Source organism: Maylandia zebra, linkage group LG13 (assembly GCF_041146795.1).
Source record: "Maylandia zebra isolate NMK-2024a linkage group LG13, Mzebra_GT3a, whole genome shotgun sequence".
Classification (NCBI taxonomy): Eukaryota; Metazoa; Chordata; class Actinopteri; order Cichliformes; family Cichlidae; genus Maylandia; species Maylandia zebra.
Window position 1 is genome coordinate 11,408,962 of NC_135179.1, and position 23,512 is coordinate 11,432,473.

The window sequence follows — 23,512 nt, forward strand, 5'->3', positions numbered from 1 at the left end:
GTTGGAGCGTGAAGAGCTTTCCCTGCTAATGCAGATATAATGATGTGACTATGACTATATCAACGTCAGCGTGTGAGAGTCTGTGTATGTTGCCTCTTCTCGGGGACAGTTGTGCTGCTGATCTGCAAGACAATTCTTTGTGACTCACACCACATGAAAAAGAAAGTTAAAGATAGATAGAGGTAACAAGGGATAGACAGAGGTTGATGAACAAGAGAAGACAACATCTATGTGTTGTTTTGATTGTGATGAGAGGCAAGTGAAGAAGACAGTGAGTTGGCCTACATTCATGTGGCTTAATGTGTGAGGGGAAAACAGAGAGACAGCTCCGTGTCCATCTAATTATTCATCCAAGGAAGGCAGCGGATGTTATGTTGCTAGGTGTGTTTGTGTGTGGGTGCATATGCTGGGGACAGTGAGTATTATGAATAATGTGATTCCCAACCAAACTTAGTAAGATGGGGAGAATATTTATAGATAACCAAAATAAAACAAAAACAAAACATAGTAGTGTTTTGTTTATTTGTTTACATTTACATAAAAAAGCATGGACAAATGGTTGTAATGAAAATAAATATCATGGGAATTAAAATGAATAGATGCATGCTTGAAAAATCGAGGCTACTATTTGTGCTTTAAATTATTATTGTTGTTAAATAACAAAAAAATCAATTAAAATGATCACATTTTCAACATGAGAGTTTCATGGATGGTCAGTGAAGGGGTGCTTCAGTTCACTTTTCAGGCTTTTCAAATACACTAGACACAAAAGGCTGAGAACTGGTGATCTAGACCACTTGTGCAAGTGAGTGTGTGTGTCTATATCAGACAATGTCACACACTTTTTTTCCCCAAGGTGACATACTAGATAACATTTTCACTTTTGGACTCTAAAAGTAGTATTAATCTCCATCAAACGTCCCAAAAGACATTCACGTGCACAAACACACACAGACACGGCCCATATCACAACAGTTGTCTCTGGCATTTCAGTGATTTAGAGCATCATCCCTGGTTGCCACCAGCGTGAAGCTGTGATCTTCACATATATGACACCTCAGCTCAACAAGGTGCACACACACACACACACACTGAAAGGATGTCTCTGCTCTGTCTCTCCTGCCGTCACATTCTCACTTCCTGATTTAGACAGACAGAGACCAATCCTTTGGGACACAGAAACACTTCTCTTTCGCTCCCTCCCTCCTTCCACGAATCTTTCCCCTTTTCTTGATCTGCTGCTCCCTCTCGTGGGGATGAGGGAAGGCAGGGCTGGAGGTTAGAGAGATGGATGTGGGTGATACACCGATACACAGTCAGTCTCCTGCGGGAATGGTGTGATAGAGAAGAAGAGAGAGGGACAAGGGCAAGTAGAGGGGAAAAAAAGTAGGAAGCTTATTTCTCATGGCTTAAGAAGACAGAGAGGAAACAGAAACACAGGAAAGTGATATCTTGTTTTAGTTTCATGTGTTATTTGTACTGTGTTCCAGATATATATTAAATATATATACAGATACAGATATACTGCTTAAACTGGATGAGTTACTATGATCTGTACTAACCCATTAAAAGGAAAATATTCCCAGTAATTCAGACTTTTTTAAAATTCTGGGATCTCCTTTAACATCTGAAATAAAGTTCTGTCCCTGTGCAACTTGAGCTTGTAATGACTAACCACTGCTTGTTAAGGGCTTTGAATGTCCACTTGTTTTTGTCATGTCTATCTCTCCTCTAAAGAGGACAGGCATGTCTCAAGCGCTTTTCCCTAAGGCTTTTTACTTGTTACACAACCTGCTGTTGTGAAAAATCTACAGGCAAGTCTGAAAACCCTCCCAGCACTTCTTCTTTCTTGTGTGCCATATCTATAAAAACATCCCTCAAATTTAACCCAGAGTAAAGTGCAGTGTAGAGATGAGTAAATACAGTACGTTATATTGCATTTTTTTCTTTCCTTTTTTATTTACTGTGATTTTGAAGATAAAAAATGTTTCCTCAGTTCAAGTTTGGAATTTTTTTCATGACATTCCCCACATGCAATACTACCATACGTTATTTAATTATAATAATTATAAGTTTTTCTTTCAGCTTTTGTATCAGATTCTTACCAATAAATCAAATCTGTTATCTTGTTGGTCTGTCAACTAAAAATACAGTGGCTATCCTAATAGCACTCTTTTTAACTAACACACACCGATGTATGCATCAGGAGCAATCTGGGGTTCAATATCTTGCCCAGAGGCACATTGGCAGTGGACTGGAGGGATTGGAGACTGAGACGTAGCCATTCATGATACAATAAACCACAAATAAAGATTTGAGTGTCGGTTTGACTGGGGTGCATTTTGATAAATGTAGCTTTCTGCCTTCACATGGTTTGGGTGTGTTTTGTATACATCTGTTTGTGTGCAAAATAAGGATATGCTTAAAGAAAATAAATAAACATTAAATGTATTTCTCGCATTTCTATTATCTTCTATTTATTTTGTTACCTTAAAAACTTTGAAATGAAATTAATTAAATGCATTTTGATTTTTGCCTTTAAACCTTGTTGTGATGATAAAGGCTTCCAGAAACATCTATAAATGCATATAAAGGCAAACAGCATAATAATGTGAAGGACAGAGTTTGGATTATTGAAGAGCTTCTAGCTCATCATCCATCCATTCAGCTAGCCCTCAATTTTGTTCTACTTATCCAGTTCAGGATCACACAGGGGGATGGAGCTTATGCCAGCTGACATTGAATGAGAGGGACACCTTGGACCTGTTGTCTTTCCACAGATGGACAGACACCTTTGGCCATTTTAGAATCACCAATTAACCTCATGTGCATATCTTTGTATTGCTGGAGCCACTCAGACAGAGAACCCACAGAGGGGTACAGAAAGGCCACAAACTGGATTCAAAGCCAGAACCTTGCTATGAGGGCTCAATACTAATTGCTACACCAGCATGCTGCCCTGTAGCTTAACAGGACAAACAAAATGAAAACTTTTAAAACTTACAAACATCAATAGTGGGTTGAGGGGTGTTGCTGTTTCTGCAGCAATGAAATGAATTCATAGAAATTTCAGCAATTTCAGATCTATACCTTTTAGACAGTAACAAAAATACATTTTTAAACACACAGAAACAGATCTAGAGTGGAAGATTGTAAAAAAATGATGCTGAAAAAAGAGAGACAACCAGTGAATGACTGACTGAGTAACCACCAGAAAAAGTATAAACTCTGAAGCCTGCAAAATTACAGTACATAAAATCGCTGGTGTAAACAAAGGGGATAGTACATGAAATTACTGGTGTAGGCTACCGTGATACACTGTACCCTTTATTTCCTGTGTGCTTTGAGAGGTGCAGCGACACACGGAAAGTTGACTTCTAGAGTGGTGTGAGGTTTCTTTTTGCTTCTCCATGCTTGTTTCTGCTGTCACTGCTGTCAGCAGCCGCTTTAGGTCACTGAGAAGCTACCACCCCATCTACCTGTGTTTTAGCACATCACACGCTGCACTGCACAAACACACACACACACAGAGACAAGCACATGCTCATAGGTAGAGTCCACTAGCTGAGGCAGACTGAGGAGCTGCCCAGGAAACAGGGATTTGTTTATGTGGATTGAGTGGCAAAGGAAGGGAGAAAGGGAGAGGAAAGGTGTGTGGGTGAACATTGATGCCTTTTTGTGATGAAGTAAAAGTGATATGTAAATAATAGATCCCAGAGATGAATTATTGAAGGAGTACATTGATGCTCTCATGGTGTGGAAGCAGGAGCTCATTCATGAAAAAAGGTTTGTGGAGGAAAGATGAAAGGGTGAGGGGGGAAACAGGGTGTTGCTATGTCAGCTTTCCGTTCCAACACAGCGACATACACTGATGCACGCACGCACGCACACACACACACACACACACACACACACACACACACACGCACATACACACACACACACACACACACACACAGACTTTCAAACCACATTCATACAATCATAGTTGTACAAGTTTCTCAATGACGATGGGAACAACTCAAAAACAGAAGGAATGGTGCCCATTGTTATTACAGTCCAACATACAACTTTAAAAACATGTTAGCATTTCTTAAACGATCCATAAAATTTATATCGGTTCAGCATGTTTTTAATATCTTTGTAACTGGGTATTGACTGATATACTGTTATTGTATCTATGTTGATTCTCTTTATTAATTTTGTTTCATTGTGTTCTCCAAAAACTTAATGTGCTGCTGTAATCCCAGTTTAGACACTTCTGCAAAAGATATTTTTTATATTATTTAATGTTTTACAAGGAGTCATTCTCATTCTTCTCTCTTACTATTTAATACCCCCAGTGATATTTTTGCTATTTTATATTAGGTCAAAAATAATTTCATCATGTTCCTGAGAATATTGTTCCACGCATTACACTTAATGGGATTTAAAGAGGAAGTAAAAGTGTGAGAATCTTTGTCAGTCAGAATGAAACACTGGCTTCTGGCTCCTCAAATGGAAGCCGGATATTTAACAGAGGCAGGACCCTCCACCCTTAATACACTCACCATTACACAGCCTTGCTTTTGGGTGTTCTATAACACCAGATCCTGTTGAGCTGACAGGTGACAGAACAGTCCACATCAACATACGTCTACTCTCTTTTGCTCCACACACACACACACACACACACACACACACACACACACACACACACACACACACACACACACACACAAATCCTGTTGTCTGCCACCAGCTGATAGGTGACAGGGAGCAGGCTCTGCCTTTTGGGCATGTCCAGCCCTGGAATGTCTGAAGCTGTCTACTGTACAGCAGCAGGGTGTGTGTGTGTGTGTGTGTGTGTGTGTGTGTGTGTGTGTGTGTGTGTGTGTGTGTACATCTATCTTTATGAGGACAATTCAGAGTTTCCTGCAGTCTGTAGTCCATGGTATAAGAGTACAGATAGATACCATGGACTGTATTTACAGTTGTCTTTGACTCAAGATGACTCTGGCCACCTCATTTCAGCAATAAGTTAACATTATATTGCCCCAATGTCAGGCATGTTGTGGTATTTAGTCCATATTTGACCCACATAATATTAGCTAGTGCCATGGGATGCTGATCTACTTAATTCAAAGTCCTTTCTCCTCTTATAATGCTTCTGTTATAATATACTTTCTCCTGCGTTCAATTTAAATCGGTATAGAAAATCTTCCACCTTGTTGGCACATAGATGGCACATGTGTAATGAATAATGGGGGTATTTTAGGTAGTATTATTATCATTTGAGAATTATAAGATTGTATCTATGCCAGGAGCCATTAGTCTAGGCAATACACAACATTTCGCTGGGAAGTCCTGTGGTTATGACCCTAACCATAGAACCATCATAAACACTATTTATGTCTTTTCTATATCTGTGCTAATAAATGGAAAATAAAGTTGTTGTTTTTTTTAAAGGAGTCTCAGAAAGAAAATGGGCCTGGTCTGAAAGCCTCCCTAACATGGATAAGAATCTGCATTACTTCTTGTCATCAGTGTAGTAGTCAGTGAGTAAGTCATGGAGCTTTTGTGTTGGGGTACTACACATGTCACAGGGAATAAGACAGAAGCAAAAGCGAGATAAGAGGAGGCAGCTGCCTACCTAGAACTGCTGGCACGGCAGCCAGGGGCGGGGCCAAGACAGCATGGCACACGTCGTCTCCAGACACCCTTTCTTCTCCCTGCTTCGCCAGAGGCTTTGACAGGCGGCACGAGAGCCCCTTGGCCCAGTGAGGGGTGGACAGCCATCTGACAACTCCCCACCTGCATGACCTTTACCATGCTTGACCCCCCTACAGGAGACAATCACCTCATAGCAAACAGCCCTACGGGAGATGTAGACACACAGTGCAGTCAGGAAGACACACACAACAAACTCAGACATGCATGCCACACACACAAAAAGTCAGGCTTAAAAAGGAGACATCCTATTAAAATATTAGGACATTTAATTTCCAATGTTTAATGGGAGGCAATTATTTACATTTTTAATTCACTTGTCATTTTTAACTGACTCATTCATTAGCTCACATCCGCATCTATGCAAATCAATTTACAAATCATTTAAAATGCAGTGAATGTGAATGTGTGTGTGAATGGGTGGATGACTGGTTGTGTAAAGCGCTTTGGGGTCCTTAGGGACTAGTAAAGCGTTATACAAATACAGGCCATTTACAATCATGATTACACAAAAAAATAGCCTTTTTTGAAATGGGGCTCTGAAAAAGCCACCCAGTGCTTACAAATAGGGCCCCAGACAACCTGTGGACAATTTAGAATCACCAGTTAACCAGCATGTATTGGAAAGATGCCAGAGTACCTGTATGCTTTTCTCTATTTTTTCTATTTTCCATAAATCCATTTTCTACAAGAGTTTTTGGGAAAATGTTCTAATAGCTAAGTAGTCCATATGTACAAGCAGGCTCAGGCTTCAGATATTTTCAACAGTATGTTTTCATCAGTTTTTACTGACTTGGCTCGTTGTGATGTCAGTAAGAGTGGCAAATGATGGTAATCTCAATCGCACATCTCTAGCTTTATGGCTGAAGCTCCGCCCACCCGCTGTTTAAAACTTCTGTTTTGGACAGGCAGCCAGTAAGAACATCTAAACGTCTAAAACAACTTACAAAACGTATGACGCCTTTTGTATGGCCTGCTTTAACAACGTGCTAACCTTATTTACAATCAATATTGTATGGATGTAATAATGATGCAGTGGATCAAAGTGGATCAAATGAGGAGCTGATAGAAGGCATAGTTTAAAATAATCATGCTTTATCTGCTTAATCTGAGATTAAAAATATGAAGATTAACTGAAAAATCATAGTGTAGACCAAAGTAATTATTTACAGCATTAATGTTAAATACGGTAAATATTCTCATTATGTTTTCACTATAAACGGCATATTTGCTAAATGATATATGATATTAAAACCTGTTAGCCTACCTTCATTACATAAAAATACATTTTGGTTATAAAAGTATATTGTTTTTAGAGAAATCAAATCTTACTCTAATTTTGTCATCACATTTTTAAACCATATAAGTAAACCAAATAAGTAATGTGTTGTTAATAGCAGGAGCAGGAACCATATCCTACTATAATTTGGTCAGATGGGGGTTTCTATGTGAATGCATCCACAGTCCAAAGACATGCATGTTAGGTTAACTGGTGATTCTAAATTGGCTGTATATGAATGTATGTGGTTCTCTCTGCATTAGCCCTAGATAGACTGGAAACCTGTCCAAGCGAAGCGCTAAAAGAAGGCCCTATAGGGTTATGCTGGCGCTCATCAAGCATTTCGTTTATTTGCTGTCTTCTTTTATGGAAGTCTGTGAAAATTGATATCACTGAATTTACAACCAATTTTCAAGTGCTTTTGCTTGGTTTTTATTTTGGGATAAAATCTTTTGATTCACCTTTAGCCTCTCTGACTGACTGGAAATGCCCCTGAAGCTACCCAGGGTGTCCTGCACCTAGTTAGGAAAATTCAGTTAGTCTCAGATATGACATCAGTCTCCTTAAGTCGGTTTAAATTGTAAAGTAAAGACACTATAAGAGTAAAACCCCAACAATCAGACTTGCTGTGAGCCAGCACATGGCAACAGTGGGACGGACAAACATACTTTTAACAAGAAGAAACAGAAGGAAACCTTGCACAGTCCAGGCTCAGGTAGCCATGTGCCAGGAGCGTATTGGCGTGGTGGAAAGAGAAGATAAAATCTAATGATACATGGTGGTGTATGAACACATGTGGAGCAGGAAGATCAGAGTCGAGAAGAAATTCTCATTGCATCACACAAAGTCCCATTGCAGGAAAACCTATTCCAGCATAAGTAAGAGATGGTTCAGGGTCACCTGACCGAGCCCTAACTATAAGCATTTTCAAAAAGTAAAGTGTTAAGCCTAATCTTATAGGCAGAGTGGGTGTCTGTCACCAGAATCCAAAATCAGAGCTGGTTCCATGGGAAAATAAGACTCTGCCTCCCATTCTGCGTTCAGAAGCTCTAGGAACCGGAAGCCATCAGCCCCAGAGCAAAATGTTGTAGTAGGATTATATGATACTATGATGTCTTTAAAGTATGATGAATACTATTTTTTCAAGATGTTGTATGGATAAGAATTTTTGAATTAATTTGCATCACTACATCTTTTGTTTCAGTAAATGTGAACATTTTTGCTTTTTAAAAAATTTCTTAATGCAAATTACTTTAATACATGATTTTCTTCTAAAACTGGATTGATTACCCAGTTTTTCCTCCCTGTAATCCTATTAATGTAGATTTACTGATAAAAACAATCCAGTAATTATGCAAATTATTATTATGCAATATCACAAAAACTGCAGTCTTACGTCAGCGCAGCGCTGAACACTGCGTAGCTCTACGTCATCAAAAGGCGTCGTGGCAGCGTGAGAGGGAAAACAAATGCCAGTGCGAATTGCTGTGAAGTAAGTAGAGCATTTATCATTAAAAAAGAAACGGCTATAAGGTTATGAAAGCATTCTGGCGATGCTTAAAGTATTTTTAAAGCTGATAAATGATGGACGCTGCGCAAAATATGCACTTTCCGTTCGTAGCACTTTTACAAGTGTCGTTAATCGAAACTAACGTGCCTTTTCCATATCTGTAGGTTACTGCTCCTGCACCATAACGCTCTCTCCTGATTTGTTCCAAAACCGCGTGTCGGTTCAGTTCTAATGAATCCAGTAATTAGACGGGGACTGCCTCCGTCCGTGAGGAGTCTTCTCACAGACATCGGTCCAAAGGAGGAGTGGACGGATGAGGAGTCTGAAACGGTGACCAGAGATGGCATTCTGCTTCCGCACAGAGGAGCTACGTCTGGAAATGAGCTTCTCACACCTGCCAGGAGCCATGATAATGCTCCAGAGGATGGTGGTGTCTCTGGAAGAAGTGGACTTTGCATGTTGTGTAAAAGTAAACCTCCTTGCTACACCTGTCCCAGGTGTAACCTGCAGTACTGTGGCTTGGAGTGCTACAAGAGCCCTGATCACTCTGCATGCTCTGAAGAGTTTTACAAGGAGTCTGTTCTACAGGAGCTGAAGGAAATGGGGACAACTGAGACTGAAGGGAGAAAGAAAATGCAGGAGATTCTTGTGGGACTCAAACAAAAGGCAGAAATGACACAAGGGGGGATGGAGAGTTTGTTAAAAGAGGCGGGTGTTGTGTCAGATGACACAGATGATAGGGAAGGAGAGGCAGCTGAGAAAGTGCAGGCTGTGGAGCTCCTGGCCAGGTTAGCAGAGCTTCAGCAGTCTGGAGAAGAGAATGCAACAGAGATTGAGGATATTTTGGGAAAACTTGAAGAGATTGGAGGAGGTGCGCTGATTCCTGGAGACACTGATGAGGATGCTGAAAGTGCACAAGGAGAGCTGGACTTGGCTGATCAGCTCTCAGGGCTGGAGATTGACAAACTTTCAGAAGAGGAGCTGTGGGAACTTCTCAACAACAAAGAGAAAGAGAGTTTTGTGAGTCTCATGAAGGATGGAGCTCTTGGTGGCCTGGTTCCCCTTTGGAAGCCATGGTGGGAGGAACATGAGGAGGGAGGCAGAGCACTGGTGGAAGTGCTTGAGGAAGAAGTAAGCAGACAGGAAAGAGAAACTGTGACAACTATGGAAAAGCAGGACATTGATAATGGAGTGAAAACCTCACAAGGTGTTCAGAAACGAATCAAATCAAAGCCAAAAAGCTTGAAAGGAGGAACAGGGAAGGAAACGAGTAAAGGAAGTTCAGCAGTACCCCCAATTTCTTCAAAAATTCCAAAGCTGAGTTCCTTATGTCCAAATCCTTCTCCTCTGGTTTGCTATGGTTTAGTGAATGCACTTTTTGGCTATGCTTTTACCCTGTGCCTGTTTAACGGTGACACCGATTCACTGATGTTTGAGTTCTGTGACATGATTCTTGCTCTGTCTGAGGCACTGAACTCAAGCAAGGTGTTCACCTCTCTCCAAGAGGCCTTAGGCTGTGGAGAAGCTCTCATTTTAGATGGAGGCTACCTTGACAAGGAGGACCTTCTTGCCCCTGCCAGGGCCGTGGAGGCCGTGGCTCACATCATGACTGGCAGAGACGGAAAGGATGCTGCTGGATACTCCCTGGCAGCCTTGAGTCAACTTCGTTCTGTGTTCTCCCGGGCCAAAATGGCCCTGTCTAAAGATGGAGAGGAAGTGGAAAAGAGACGGAAGTACTTCCTGGCAAGCAAGAAGTGTGAATTCTTTCAAGCCTGGGTGCTGGACAATGTACATCAGATTCATAGACTGGCAGTTAAGCTGTGGAGCGAACACAGAAAAAGAGAGAGTGCAAGGAACAGCATGCAGAAAGCCAAGACTGAAGTTGAGAATTTACAGAAAGGGAAGAGAAAAGATAGCGGTAAGCTGATTGAAGAACTAAGTTAAAGAAGATTTGGTTTAACGTGTTGATGCAAAAGTTCATGTTGTAATAAAATGCATCATATTCTCTCATATAGTCAAATTCCTACTGGCAATAAAAGCTGATATTTTCCACTAATTTCTTTGGTTATCTTTCTTGTATTAATTTATTTTAATGAGGAGAAAAGTAATTTAAAATCTGTTTAAATTTCCTGTATAAGCCATAAGAATTTATATTAGTCAAATTGGAAATAGAAGAGTTTTCAATACATACGTAGATGGATACTTTATTCATCTCCAGGGGCAAAGTCAGAAATTCCAGCAGTAACACATTAAGTGTTACTATTTTGTAACAGTTATTAGGTGATATACAAATAAGATATAATTTGATATGTAACAAAAGGATCAAGTTTCCACCTTAAATTTGAAACTACAATTTCTGAAAAAATTACTTTAAAAGGACCTTTGGAGACACAGGTCATTTAATACATTTAGAATGATTTTTTGTCAGTTAATTATAGATCATACCTCTCGCCCTATGGCAGCTGGGATACACTTTTAGAAGCGAAAGAGAATAGATGGATAGAATTACAGACAATTTCATAGTAGCTTTGGGAGAACTGTTATAGTACTTGAAAACCTTACTATTGAATTAATAAGTGATGAGGTGAAACTGTACATGTGTGTATTTGTTTTCCCAAAGGACAGTGGTGATAGAGTTCAAAAGAACTGACATAAGACTGCAAGGGAGCTTGAGCTGTTATGCAGTGAGTGTGGGAAACACATCCAAATCCCACACATACAAGTTTTCTTAGTATTGTTCTGAATGCACAGATTAGTTCGCAATACGTTTTGTTATCTAAGTGTTAATTTATTATTTAGGTTTTCATGGTTATAAATGAATCCAAACAGTTCTAGAGTTTTCATTATGGCTGTTATGTTTTCATACCTTACGTCAAATAGGAAATTAAATAGTGCAGGAGTCTCAAACATAAGGCCACGGGGGCAGAATTGGCCGGGCTAAGACTCCAATCCGGCCCAAAAGAGCTTTGGAAAATGTTAGAGGGCATAAATTTTCGACATCTTTCCTTTATCAGCTTTTTCTACTGATAAAGCTCCCCCCCCCCCCCCCCCCCCGGGCCATTCATACTATAACAAAGTAATTAAGTAATAGTTAAATGACAGAGAACGTCCCGTTATTTTAGTTCTATAAAGTGCATCCAAAGTGAAGAAAAATCGGAAACTTTCTTCAAACTAACAGAAATTTTCTGTTGTATAATTACAGGATAGTCAGGGCAATGACCAACCAGACATTTTTCTCTTAATTTTAATTTCCTAAAGCTTAAGCCATTTAATCTACAACAGCTGCATTTTCTTAATCACACTTAATGTCTGAGACATACATTTTAATTTTTTTTAATATTAAGAAAGCTCAGGTATTAAATGTGTAGTTAAACTTTACACCGACATTACGAGAAATTTCACCCACTTAAGATGTAGTTTGTAGTCTGACATCCCTCGTACAGTGCGAAAATAGATTTTTTAAATTCTCCATAAACGAGTATGATAAAAACCATAAAATAAAACACTGACCTGAACCATACTGTCAAGGCAAAGAATATAAACAATATGTAAAGGTTAGAGATGCTATTATACATGTATTTTCCAGCCTTTAGCCATGTCCCAAAGAACGTTTCTTTTCACCGTGCGCCTAGCGCCACTCTCGCGAGGACTTTTGGCAAGTCACGTGGTGCGGATGTTCTTCCACGCTGCGACAGAAAACATGGCTGCGCTCTTGAGATCATCCCGGTTACTCAAGTTTTCGCCTTCGGGTTTGCTTCAGATCACATGCACTAAAAGAAACGGACCGACGCTTGGTCGGCTGTACAGCGGGGCTCTCAGCGGCAGAAGGACCGGAGTTTGTGCCCGACAGATCGGACCTGTTACTGAAAACGCGTCCAGGTACCAGGCATCTGTGATTCACGCGTGAGCATGCAGCAGCAGAGATGTCATTGAGGCTCAATGACACCCAAAGGCACACGCAAGTGTTGACAGATATGACCTGCTGCATTAAATGTGGTTTGTTAGGATACGTTATAGATCACGTAGGTAACAGCTCAGTTCTCGTTGGTTAAACATGGCTACCAGGTTATGCAAGGTGATGATGAGTTGTTGTGTAACCAGGGTAAACTCACTGTCTGTTTAATCTGTAATCAAGCCGGTTACTATAATCTAGTTCGTAATGAAGCTGTAACTGTTAGCAACCACTTCCTGCCATCAATTTGCTCCCAGCTGTACACACGCTGACTTTTGGGCCTATCACTGGAGACCAGTGTGCACTGTTACACAGCAGCCACGATGATGCGCGTAAATTGCAGCTTAAATGAACATTTATAGTATTATTAATGAGCACGAAAGAAAAACTGGCCTCAGCTGATATAGAAGTGATGGCTACTAGCAGCCGTGGACCTACTTGGAGGGACTTTTTCTTCACTTCAAGGTCACAGGTCTGGCTTTCACTGTGTACAGCTGTGTAACTGTCTTTGACAACATGCCTGTTGTTGTGCAGTAAACACATACTGTGATGGTGGGGCAGGCTTTCTGAAATTAAATATTTCTTTTCTCTGATATGCATCCACAGCAGAACTGAGTTAGTTATTTTTCTGCTGTTGCATTTATACCTATGGCCTGTATCTTCACAGTCGCGTGTGGTCATATGCAGCGGGGTGTGTGCGTAGTTTTTCTGTGGCCACCGAGCTAAAGGATGAAGCCAGCATTGCAGTGCGCTCCAAGCAAGCGCAGCAGTTTGACTGGGCCCTGACCAGGCTGGACAGTTCTGTGAGGAGGACCGGTCGTATTACCAAGACCCTGCTTCAGCGCATCTTCCATGATATCTGCAGGGCAGGTAGGCAAGAGGATGAGCAACCACAGAGGGACCTTTAATAACGGATGCCTGCTAATGGCCATTTGAACTCTTTGAGAGACAGTAATGAAATGTTTTGCTTTCTCTCTCCTTCCTCATCCACCTCTGCTATCTGCAGGCTATCCCAGTGGTAACCAGGCCCTGTTGCTGCTCCGTAGCTGTGGGTCCCTGCTGCCTGAGGTGCCTCTGGAAGAACGCACTGAGCTGGCACACCGTGTGTGGGAGAAACTGAAGGAGTTGGGTAAGGGGCTGCGCTAAGTACAGTCTTGCACACACAAGAGATGTGCACTACAAAATCCTAGTTGTGTAGTGAGTGTTTTGTATATGTTTAATTACCCTGGCTGCACATTGTCTTCGCTAGGTGCACAGTATGATGTGAGCCACTACAATGCTTTGCTGAAGGTTTACCTTCAGAATGAGTTCAAATTCTCCCCCACTGACTTCCTGGCCAAAATGGAAGCGGCTAATATCCAGCCCAACAGAGTAAGTAGTGCAGTGCAGAGTGCTGTAATGTCAAGAAATGCATAGTTAGATTTGTGTTCAGCTACATGAAGAGAGTATTTCATTTTGTTAATTCTAGCTGTTTTAATTTGTTTTATTTTATGCATAGGTTACCTACCAGAGGCTCATCGCAGCCTACTGCCAAAATGGAGATATTGAAGGAGCCAGGTGGGTAAATGTTCTTTTCTTAATAGTAACCTGTCCACTGCGGGTACTTTTGCTGAACTAACAGTTTCACAATTCAGGTGAATGGAGTAGGTGTCTTTAAAGAAACTATTTTGGTTACTCCTAAAAGTCCACATCCATATAACACCATGTGAAATGTTTTCATTGAACCCAGTACTACTGATGAGATTGTCTCTATTTCTACTGACTGCAGTGTGACTTGTGAGCACTGATCTTGCCAGGCGAACTCTCCTCCTGACAAATTTCAGTGTATTTCCTGAGTGAATGACTCATTCACTATTGTTTTTTTTTTAAAGGAACAGTGCATATTAATTAACATAAGCATTTATATTCATCATGTAAATATGACTTTTGTCATCTGTAGTCCCTGGTATGACCCTACAATAATAAAATACATCCTCCCCAACAATCAGATTGCCCACTATGAGCAAGCACTTAGCGACAGTAGGAAGTTAAAAAGTAACTTTTAACAGGAAGAAATTCTGGCAGAGCCAGGCTGAGGGAGGGACAGCCAAGGCTTTCCATGGTCAGCCCTCTTGTTATATCGTGATCAGGAGGGCTAATCATTATAAATTTTTCTGTGTGGTGGTTTTTGTTTATTTATTCTTTTAAATACTTGTCATTCAGCTCAGCAGCCTTTTCTGTGTCTGGGTATTTTGGTTTACCGTGCTTCTCATGGGTTTACTGTTAGATTACTTGTTGTGTTGCTTGCTTTTTTTTTCTTCTCATTTTAATGTTGATGTAATGCTTTTCGGCTTTCTCAGCACCATATTGGGTTTCATGAAGAATAAAGACTTGCCCATCACTGAAGCTGTGTTCAGTTCGTTGGTGACAGGTCATGCTCGTGCAGGGTAAGTGTCAGTACTTTTTTATTTATCTATTTTTTTTAACATATTGAATTTAATATCAATATGTGAGGCCGGGGTCTTTCTGTGTGGAGTTTGCATGTTCTCCCCGTGTCTGCGTGGGTTCCCTCCGGGTACTCCGGCTTCCTCCCACCGTCCAAAGACATGCAGTTTGTGGGGATAGGTTAATTGGATAATCCAAATTGCCACTAGGTGTGAATGTGAGTATGAATGGTTGTCTGTCCTTGTGTGTTAGCCCTGCGACAGACCGGCGACCTGTCCAGGGTGTACCCCACCTCTCGCGCTATGACAGCTGGGATTGGCTCCAGCGCCCCCCGCGACCCTGAAAAGGATAAGCGGAAGCAACTGGATGGATGGATGAATTTAATATCACATAACAAATGCTATAATTGAAGGAATTTGGATTTAAATAAGCTGTAATCTTTATTACTCGACAGTGACATCGAGAGTGCTAAGAACATCTTGTCTGTGATGCATGGAGCAGGAATTGAACCGGGTCCCGACACTTACGTGTCACTGTTGAACGCGTATGCTGAGAAGGGCGATCTGGAAAACATGAAAAAGGTGTGTGCATTAATTGTGTGTAGTGCCACCTAAGGGTTGAAGGTGTAGGTGTATTTAAGGGTGCAGCTTTTGAACTGCTTGCCACTTTTTTAGCTTATCTGGTGAAGGTATGCTGAGCTTGTGTGATGCGAGGTCTCCAACAGTCCATCCAAAACTCAAAAGAGTCAGTACTCCAACTACAGTTCTGGTCCAACATTAATTTAATTTACAGATAAGGATTATTTAATGGGTGATCATGGTCTGTTGATACTCTTGCTTTATTTATGTACTTCACACATTACAGTAACCTTTGAATTGTGAGCTGGATGAGCTACTGTGTCACTGACATTGTAATTAAAAATATAACATATAATTGTATTTGCAAACCACATGTGATGATTTTTTTCTGTCTCACTGCATTTTTGCCCATGTTGTATATCGTGAGTAAGTTGAGGAAGGGATTTTACCAACAAAAAGTTCAAAAATCTTCTGTTTTGAGTCTTTTCTACGGTGGCCCTGAGAGGCCAAACGGACTGCAACTTAAGAAAACACCAGCAATAAGAAAAAGGCTGCAAAAGCACACAAAACACAACGGAAATAGGAAAAACGACAACATAAATAGGAAAAAACAAAACAGAAATAGGAGAAACAGATTTCCAAAAGCACAAGGAAAGTGTTTCTGGGGAGACAATAACCCGATGGACCATTTGCAGGAACCAAAATATGCTAAGAATTGCGCTGGGAGACACTTGAAAGAAGTGGAGGATCTATCGGTTTTGTGAGCAAAGAAAAGATGAGAGGTAAGTGTGTTAGCCCAACTATTAGCCTAAAAACCTGTCATCAGTATTGTCTGAATCATGATAAAACACACCTAGCATGTTTTGGGTTCCTGCAACTGTTCCATCGGGTAATTTTCTCCCCAGAAACACTTGCCTTGTGTTTTTTCCTATTTCCGTTGTTTTGTGTCCTTTTGCAGCGTTTTTCGTATTGCTGGTGTTTTCTTAAGTTGCAGTCCGTTTGGCCTCTCAAGGCCACCGTACTTTTCAGATATTAGCACGTGTCATCTTAGACCAAGCCTGATAAAGTTTGTTAAATGGATTGTTGATTTAAATTGTCCATTACATCTGAGCGGCTAGCACAGGGAATTAATCTGTTAAAAACAAACATGCCCCCCTAGGGGGCACAAACATATGAAAAATGGGTTTGGCTAATAATTATATTGCTAACTGTATAATAAATGTAATTTTGTCTAAAATAAATAATTCATCTGTCTAGTAATAATGCTGTTTAAAGTCAGACATGTCAGGTTGCCAAATAATTGATATATATAACTTTTGATTTTCAGACAAAATTTTATAAAAGTTATCAGAAGAATTTTAGATTTTCAAGGTTGCTTACTCAGTTTTATACCCCTCCTCTCTTCCTTATTAATTTGCTTTCTTTCAGACTCTGGAGGCGGCAGAGAGTGCAGACTGCAGTCTGATGGACCGGGACATCATGCAGGTCATCTTCACGCTGGCCAAGTCCAAACACCAGCAGCACATCCCAGAGATGGTCGAGCGCTTGAGGCATGAGAGGGGTTACGTTCCAGGTACACATTAATGTGACGTGTTTTACAGCACTCACTTTAGTTTTATGAAAGTAAAATCATAAAAAGAAATACAATTTAGTCAAAGTCTCGATTTAAAGAAATTGGGAGCTGTTATACAAATTGTGTGTGTTGTTGTTGTTCTTGCAGATGCCATGAACTTGTGTCTGAGCCTGATAACTCAGGGACAGGAGGACACAGCTTTTCACATCTTGAAGACGTTTCCCACTCTGCAGTCTGATAACTCAAGTGACTCTGCCAACCTGGGCAACTTCTTCCTCCGACATTGCATCAACATGGATACGGTACTCAGGCCCTGGTTTCTTTAAGAGACAAAGACACAGGATCAGACCATATTTTAGAGGAGGGGTGTCAAACATATGGCTGATATAATAAAGACTTTCTCCCTGCGCATTCATACTACACCAAAGTACTTAAGTAATAGATATTCAATTAAATGACAGAAAAATTCCTAAAATTCACTTGACATCAAACTCGGCTGTTTATGGCTGCCAATGTAAAGTTGGTTTGATATCCCTGGTCAGTTCTCTTTAGCAGTTGACTGTTAGCTGGCATTGATTTTCAAACTGGATGCAGGGTTTGTAACGTTAATAACAATATAAATTAAATTTTTGTTTCCTATATGTGGACTCCAGTCTCTGGAGAAGATCATCTGCTTCTGCAAAGAGCTCCAAGAGTCAAATATGCACACATCACCACTCAGCTTCACTCTGTCCTGCGCCCTGGAGGCCAAGAAAACTGGTACGGCACATGCTTTCACTTACATGCATCTGCTTACTCACAGATATATTTATTTGCTACTGATGCATGCACACTCGCCAATTTACTTGCATGTGGTCAATTGTAAGCAAAACATAAAAGTTTGCCAGTTATATCCAGTAATATATCAAGTTATTAATTAACTTTTTTATCTGTATTTGCAGGTACTTCTTTAGAGCTGATGAAATTATTTAAGGAGGAGAAGTTGCCCGTAAGACCTCACTTCTTCTGGCCCCTTCTCACTCAGCACGTCAAAGACAAGAACATAGCTGGTACACACACACACACACACACACACACACACACACACACACACACACACACACACACTTACTTTTACTACTACCTTTGTGATGATTAAGCCTGATTCAAACCATAACCTCAGGATCAAGTCGTACCCACTAAAACAGCCCTTTGTGGCGATCGTGGCTCAAGAGTTGGGAGTTCGCCTTGTAATCGGAAGGTTGCCGGTTCGAGCCCCGGCTTGGACAGTCTCGGTCGTTGTGTCCTTGGGCAAGACACTTCACCCGTTGCCTACTGGTGGTGGTCAGAGGGCCCGGTGGCGCCAGTGTCCGGCAGCCTCGCCTCTGTCAGTGCGCCCCAGGGTGGCTGTGGCTACAATGTAGCTGCCATCACCAGTGTGTGAATGTGTGTGTGAATGGGTGGATGACTGGATATGTTAAGCGCTTTGGGGTCCTTAGGGACTAGTAAGGCGCTATATAAATACAGGCCATTTACCATTTTAAAGACTTTTTGGAAAGTCAAGACCAGCTAAAATGTTGCCCCTCCCTAAGATACTCATACAACTTTGATTTTGCAACATTGTCATATTGATGAGGTCCATTTGACTTTATTTTACATCCTGATTAATTGCTGTAGAAGCTAAACATGTCTTCATGTGTTAATGTTATGTTTTTTTATGAGTTATTGCTCATGTGCTTGTAATCTGTGCCATCACTTGGAAGCCAATAACTTGATAGAAACCATTAGATCTTGTAGCTAAACAAGCCGCTTTACCTGATGCGAGCAATCTTGTGTGTATGAGAACCTAACAGGTGTTATACAGCCTTGTGACAGAAGGAAAAACTGACCTACCAGCTGTTTTTAATACACGTAATAGGAAATAGGTTTTTGGTGAATGTCATATTAGCAGTTTTTGAACATGTTTTTCTTTTTTTTTTTTCTGTGGTGCAGAGGGGATTATGACTTCCTCTGTACCAGAAAGAGCTTTTAAAAGAGTTTCCCTTAAATATTAATGACTCACAGAGTGGTCCAACTGGGACAGGTTTCACTTGGCTGGGGCAGTGAAGGGCGAAGAGGTCTGATCCTTGCATGACAGAGTCAGAGCAGGCGAAGACGAGACAAACGCACACAGAAACACCTACTCACAAATCCACACGGGTCTCTCTAGAGAGTTCTTGGAATAGATAGCAAATTTTAGAAGATGTACACACTTTGCATTTGTTCCGGATCCTAAAGAAATGTTGACTTTCAGAAAGTGCAGAGGCAAATGAACATTGTATTTTTAGCTCATCTGGCTGAAGGACCGATGAGCTTATGCCATGGCGAAGCTTCTGTCTGCACATCACAAGAATTGCTACTTTTCCTTCAGCATTGCTCATAATTTAATCAAACTTGCACACATTGGTCACCTAATGGGTCTTTTGGCCTTTTTTTACAGGAAATAACTAGAAAAGCTACTACGTCATTAACGTTTTGGTTTTTATCGGGTTTCTGGAACTCTAAACACTTTTAGACCTGTTGTGTAAGTCTTTGAAATAATCTTTGGTATGTGCTTCTAGCAGTGTTGCAAAAAGACACCGTACATATAAAAGCGAACACTACATCAACTGTGCAGAAGCAGTCTGAATGGTTGGACTTCTGCATCTCCCTCCTGCTCATACAGACCCACATAGATGGATGCACAGACCTCTCGGATGCATTGAGGGGTCAGAGGTCGTTTTGCTTCAGTCGTTTCCTCCAATCATTTGTCTAAGTCAACTTGTTTTTCAGTCCAGATGTTTTTCCGATTCCCTGCAGTACTCCTTTTCCACTGAAGTGCTATGCCGATGCCTTGTGGGGGCACGGGGCTACATTTAGATTGTGAGAGTAATCTTTGCTTTATTTCTTTCCAGGATAATAATCAAATGGGGACTTTTTTTTTCCTCCTGAGCAAAAAAAGCAGTAGCAGTAACTGGTTGTATGAAATTAACACATAAATGGAGCCATTACATCAATTAATGTAATTTATTTCTGCAAAGTATTCTGGACAATAATGAGCAGGGTAGGTAAAAAAAAGTATATTTCATAGCATATTATTTTGTACTCTTGGACAACAATGAGCTAATGCGTGATATTACACAGAAAATGTGACGGCTGCCAGAATATTTACAAGAGCAGCTTTTTTTTTAAAAAAAAGCTGTTTCTTTCATGTCAGAACAAGCTTGACAAATAATTTAATTTTTAACTTTTAAACTTTACTCACCTGGAGCTTTTGACAGGTACTATTTGTGATTTGTGTTAAATGTGGCACAGCCCCCCTTTTTCCCCCCCCTTCTTTCACTGGGCACGTTACTTTTATTGGACTCTTGTCTGACACTCGGTTGAAAACTTTTTTGGGTTTTAGCCTCTTAATATAGTTTAATGGCTCAGCAGATACATTTTATGGGAATATTTCTGTCCCCAATTTCTGTCTCGTTTGAAGGAAAATAATTAGTTTCTTTCTCTTGTCTTTGTCAGCTATGGGCTTGTGGGGGAAATCGTCTCACTGACAGATAGCTGGCATCTGGCGACTTGTCAAAATTCATAACTCATTAGTGAATGTGCTCTGTCAAATGTGTTCAGTAGCCGCTCGGTTTTTAAGTGCTTTATTTATGCTGAACCCTGGGTCTCTCTTTGGGGTTTTTTAGAGTGATTAATAAATGATGTATTTTTCAACTGTCAGCCAATTGACAGCATTTGAACTGGCAGGGAGTAGAAACCGGTTACGCCGGTGTGGCGATGCTGCAGATTGGCTTCTCCGTGTGGTCGAGACAGATTCGCAGTTTGAATGGTGAGATGTCTCGGCGGCTAGCTTGACAGCATGAACAAGTGGACTAGACAGGAGTTTAAACATGCACAACCACACACACAGACACTTACTCCAGCTTAAATTCTCTGACCGCACAGTCTCGAAGCCACACAGACACATCGGACAGCATCCATTTAGGTATCACAGAAGGAGAAAGGAGGAAGAACGGAAGGAAGGAAAACGGAGAAACTTCACTGTCACTCACACACTCGCTTGTTTGTGATGGTGTTGGCCTCAACGCTCATGAATGATGCAACTTCTCTTTTCTTTCCCCCCTTTCTCTCTCCTGCTGTTGTTGGAGGTGTGTGTGTGTGTGTGTGTGTATTGAAAGTTGGAAGTGGAGAGGGCGGGCTTTCGAAGACCAGTGCAGGTGATGTGACTGATGCAGAGTGACTTGATTTCATGTAAATGTAAGGGCTCTGAGGGAATTCACTTTGGATTACGCGCCCCACTGTGCACGGCCTATGAAATATTAAGCGCCGTGTCACTTTTTGTCCACAGGTGTCACTAGCAGGCAGAGAGGCCGGAGCTGTGGAATTGAAGGCGGGCAGTGGCGGGGGATGGGGGAGAACATTCTGATTAGGTGTGGATTTGGCGGGTTTGGAAAAAGCATATGTTTGGCCATATATGCCACCTGCCTGCAGCTAGTCGATGCTTGTCAGTCCTCGCAACACAAAGCACTCTTATCACATCTGACATGGAGGAGCAAGAAAAGGGAGCGGAAGGGAAACTGTAGAGGAAGAGGTGGTGTTTCTGGCCTTGTTTGTTTGAGAGTCGGGGTGATGAGGTAAAGGCTCCCTTCTCTGCTTTTGCCCCTTACCTGATTTTGTTTACATCCTCTGTGGGAAGCAGACTTTTCTGTCAGATAGTTAGCACATTCACAGCCTGACCCTGAACTTAATTCTGATTTAAAATGTGGTGTGAGAGCCAAGTATCATCTTGATTAAAAGAAAGAAAAGGAAGGGTGAAATTGCAGCTCTAGATGTCTCACAAAATAGACTTTTTCTTATGTTTTTAAACATAACCTGCCTTTGCCTTGCAGCAACAATGTCTACCTTTAGAGAGTCATGGACACGGAGAGACAGATGGTGTTAGGGGGGGAGAGAGCAAAGGGGGAAGTGACAGGTACTCATGTCCAAGGACAAGAGGAGATGACAGCGACCAGTTCACTCCACTCCTCTCCTCCTCTCTCTTCTCCATCCTCACTTCTCGTCTGTGACAGTTAACCTGAAGACATGAATCTGATGATGATATCTTGTGACCACTGCCATGCTTAACTCACTACTTTGATACTTCTTGCCTGGATGGTATGTCAGTCTTAATGCTGACCAACCTAGAGAGGTCTCCCCTCTTCTCAGTTGTCCTCTGTGCCAAATCTGTCTTTAAATTGTTCAGACAGGGAGGAAAGAAGAAAGAGGCTTTCACATTATTATGTATTCTGGAGTGAAAAGACAAAAGAGAGAGTGGTATAAATGACACTACATATTATCAGGCCTTGTTTAGCGTTGTAGCTTAACTGTTTTACTAATTTATTCGTAGTTAACAGTTTTGACAGATGAGACAAAGGCACTGGTTCTGTATTTACTATATTGACGTTACTTAGATATAGTACTGTGCAAAAGTCACCCCTCTTTTCTTTACATTTTGCTAGGGATATAGTAAAACGTGCATGGAAGGCAAAAACAGTCTGTACAATTCTAAGAAGCTTGAAAGTCAATATTTTAATAGATAGTATTGGATTGTGGATCAAAATCTATCCATCAGATTTCGACAAGATCTCCAACACCAACACCAAAATTCAGCCCCAAACCATCACAGAGCCTCCATCTTGGTTTATAGATGTACCTACTGATGATGATTTGAACCTCCCATTGCATTTGTCTTCCACTCCCAGTTTCCTCAATTGTTTTTAAAGTACACACTGCACACCTTGTCTAGTTCTTCGCTAATAGCTCTTCGGGAATCACTTTATTGGTGCAAAAAAAAAAAATTCCTAAAGATATGGTTTTAAAATCCGTTCTTTACCAAGTTATTGGTGATGTGTAGGCACAACACTAGTTCATCCCTTGAAAGAGCTGTCATTTTAAGGATGAGTGATTCTTAGTTCAGTTTAAAGTGGCTTTACAGTGAAAAGGAGTGAGAAAGCAGCCAATGTTTCAACGAAAACCTTTAAAAGATCTTCAGAGAGCTTGGAGAACTATTTCTTAAGACCACTTTAAAAATTCTAAGAAAGTCTGGCTCCCTGGAAGTAAAATGTAAAGAAATTAAGACTTTTGCACAGTATTGCTTGCGTAACCCCCTTTTTTAAAAAACAAAGAAAGAAAGAAATTTTTAATAACTAGTATTATTCATAGGCTTGCTTCTTAGTTAACTCAATTCAAGCCTTTAAATCAAACCAAAGAAGAAACAACCTGGAGTTCAGAGGAATTAAAGCTTTTGGTTAGTTGATTGTGGGGATGAAAGCACACAAACCTGCTCAACTGACCAAAGAAAAGTGCTGACGGTCATGAAAGCTCATGTGTGGAAGCTGAAAAGCGTGAGAGAACCTGTCCATTTATATACTTCCAGCTATCCATTCACTTGTTTTCAGCTCCTTTTGCTCTCTGTGAAATTGATTATGGATTATTCAGGAGGACAGAA

General features: G+C 40.9%; 2 protein-coding genes and 1 long non-coding RNA gene across 4 annotated transcripts in view; 2 read left to right on the forward strand and 1 right to left on the reverse strand.

Moving 5' to 3' along the window:
• Positions 1-520: 520 nt before the first annotated feature.
• Positions 521-12,143, reverse strand: LOC105941374 (uncharacterized). Of its 2 annotated transcripts, XR_013101350.1 has the most exons (4): positions 12,009-12,143; positions 7,450-7,506; positions 5,633-5,855; positions 521-1,324 (listed from the first exon to the last, which is right to left on the reverse strand). It is a non-coding gene; the product is annotated as an uncharacterized LOC105941374 (long non-coding RNA). The 2 variants fall into 2 exon arrangements; XR_001167974.3 differs by lacking the exon at positions 7,450-7,506 and having other exon boundaries at positions 12,009-12,127.
• znhit2 (zinc finger, HIT-type containing 2) lies at positions 8,404-10,554 on the forward strand. The gene is made up of 2 exons (XM_004570094.3): positions 8,404-8,480; positions 8,663-10,554. Exon 2 carries the CDS (start codon positions 8,730-8,732, stop codon positions 10,440-10,442), a length of 1,713 nt encoding a protein of 570 aa, XP_004570151.2. The 5' UTR covers positions 8,404-8,480; positions 8,663-8,729; the 3' UTR covers positions 10,443-10,554.
• lrpprc (leucine-rich pentatricopeptide repeat containing) overlaps positions 12,143-23,512 on the forward strand; it is a 58,417-nt gene continuing 47,047 nt past the window's right edge. Inside the window, exons 1-11 of the mRNA XM_004570095.4 lie at positions 12,143-12,377; positions 13,118-13,320; positions 13,457-13,579; positions 13,700-13,821; positions 13,949-14,007; positions 14,790-14,876; positions 15,329-15,455; positions 16,881-17,025; positions 17,173-17,327; positions 17,679-17,784; positions 17,967-18,074. Of these exons, the coding sequence (XP_004570152.3) occupies positions 12,172-12,377; positions 13,118-13,320; positions 13,457-13,579; positions 13,700-13,821; positions 13,949-14,007; positions 14,790-14,876; positions 15,329-15,455; positions 16,881-17,025; positions 17,173-17,327; positions 17,679-17,784; positions 17,967-18,074 (1,441 nt within the window). The 5' untranslated portion in view covers positions 12,143-12,171. The remainder of the gene's footprint in view (positions 12,378-13,117; positions 13,321-13,456; positions 13,580-13,699; positions 13,822-13,948; positions 14,008-14,789; positions 14,877-15,328; positions 15,456-16,880; positions 17,026-17,172; positions 17,328-17,678; positions 17,785-17,966; positions 18,075-23,512) is intronic.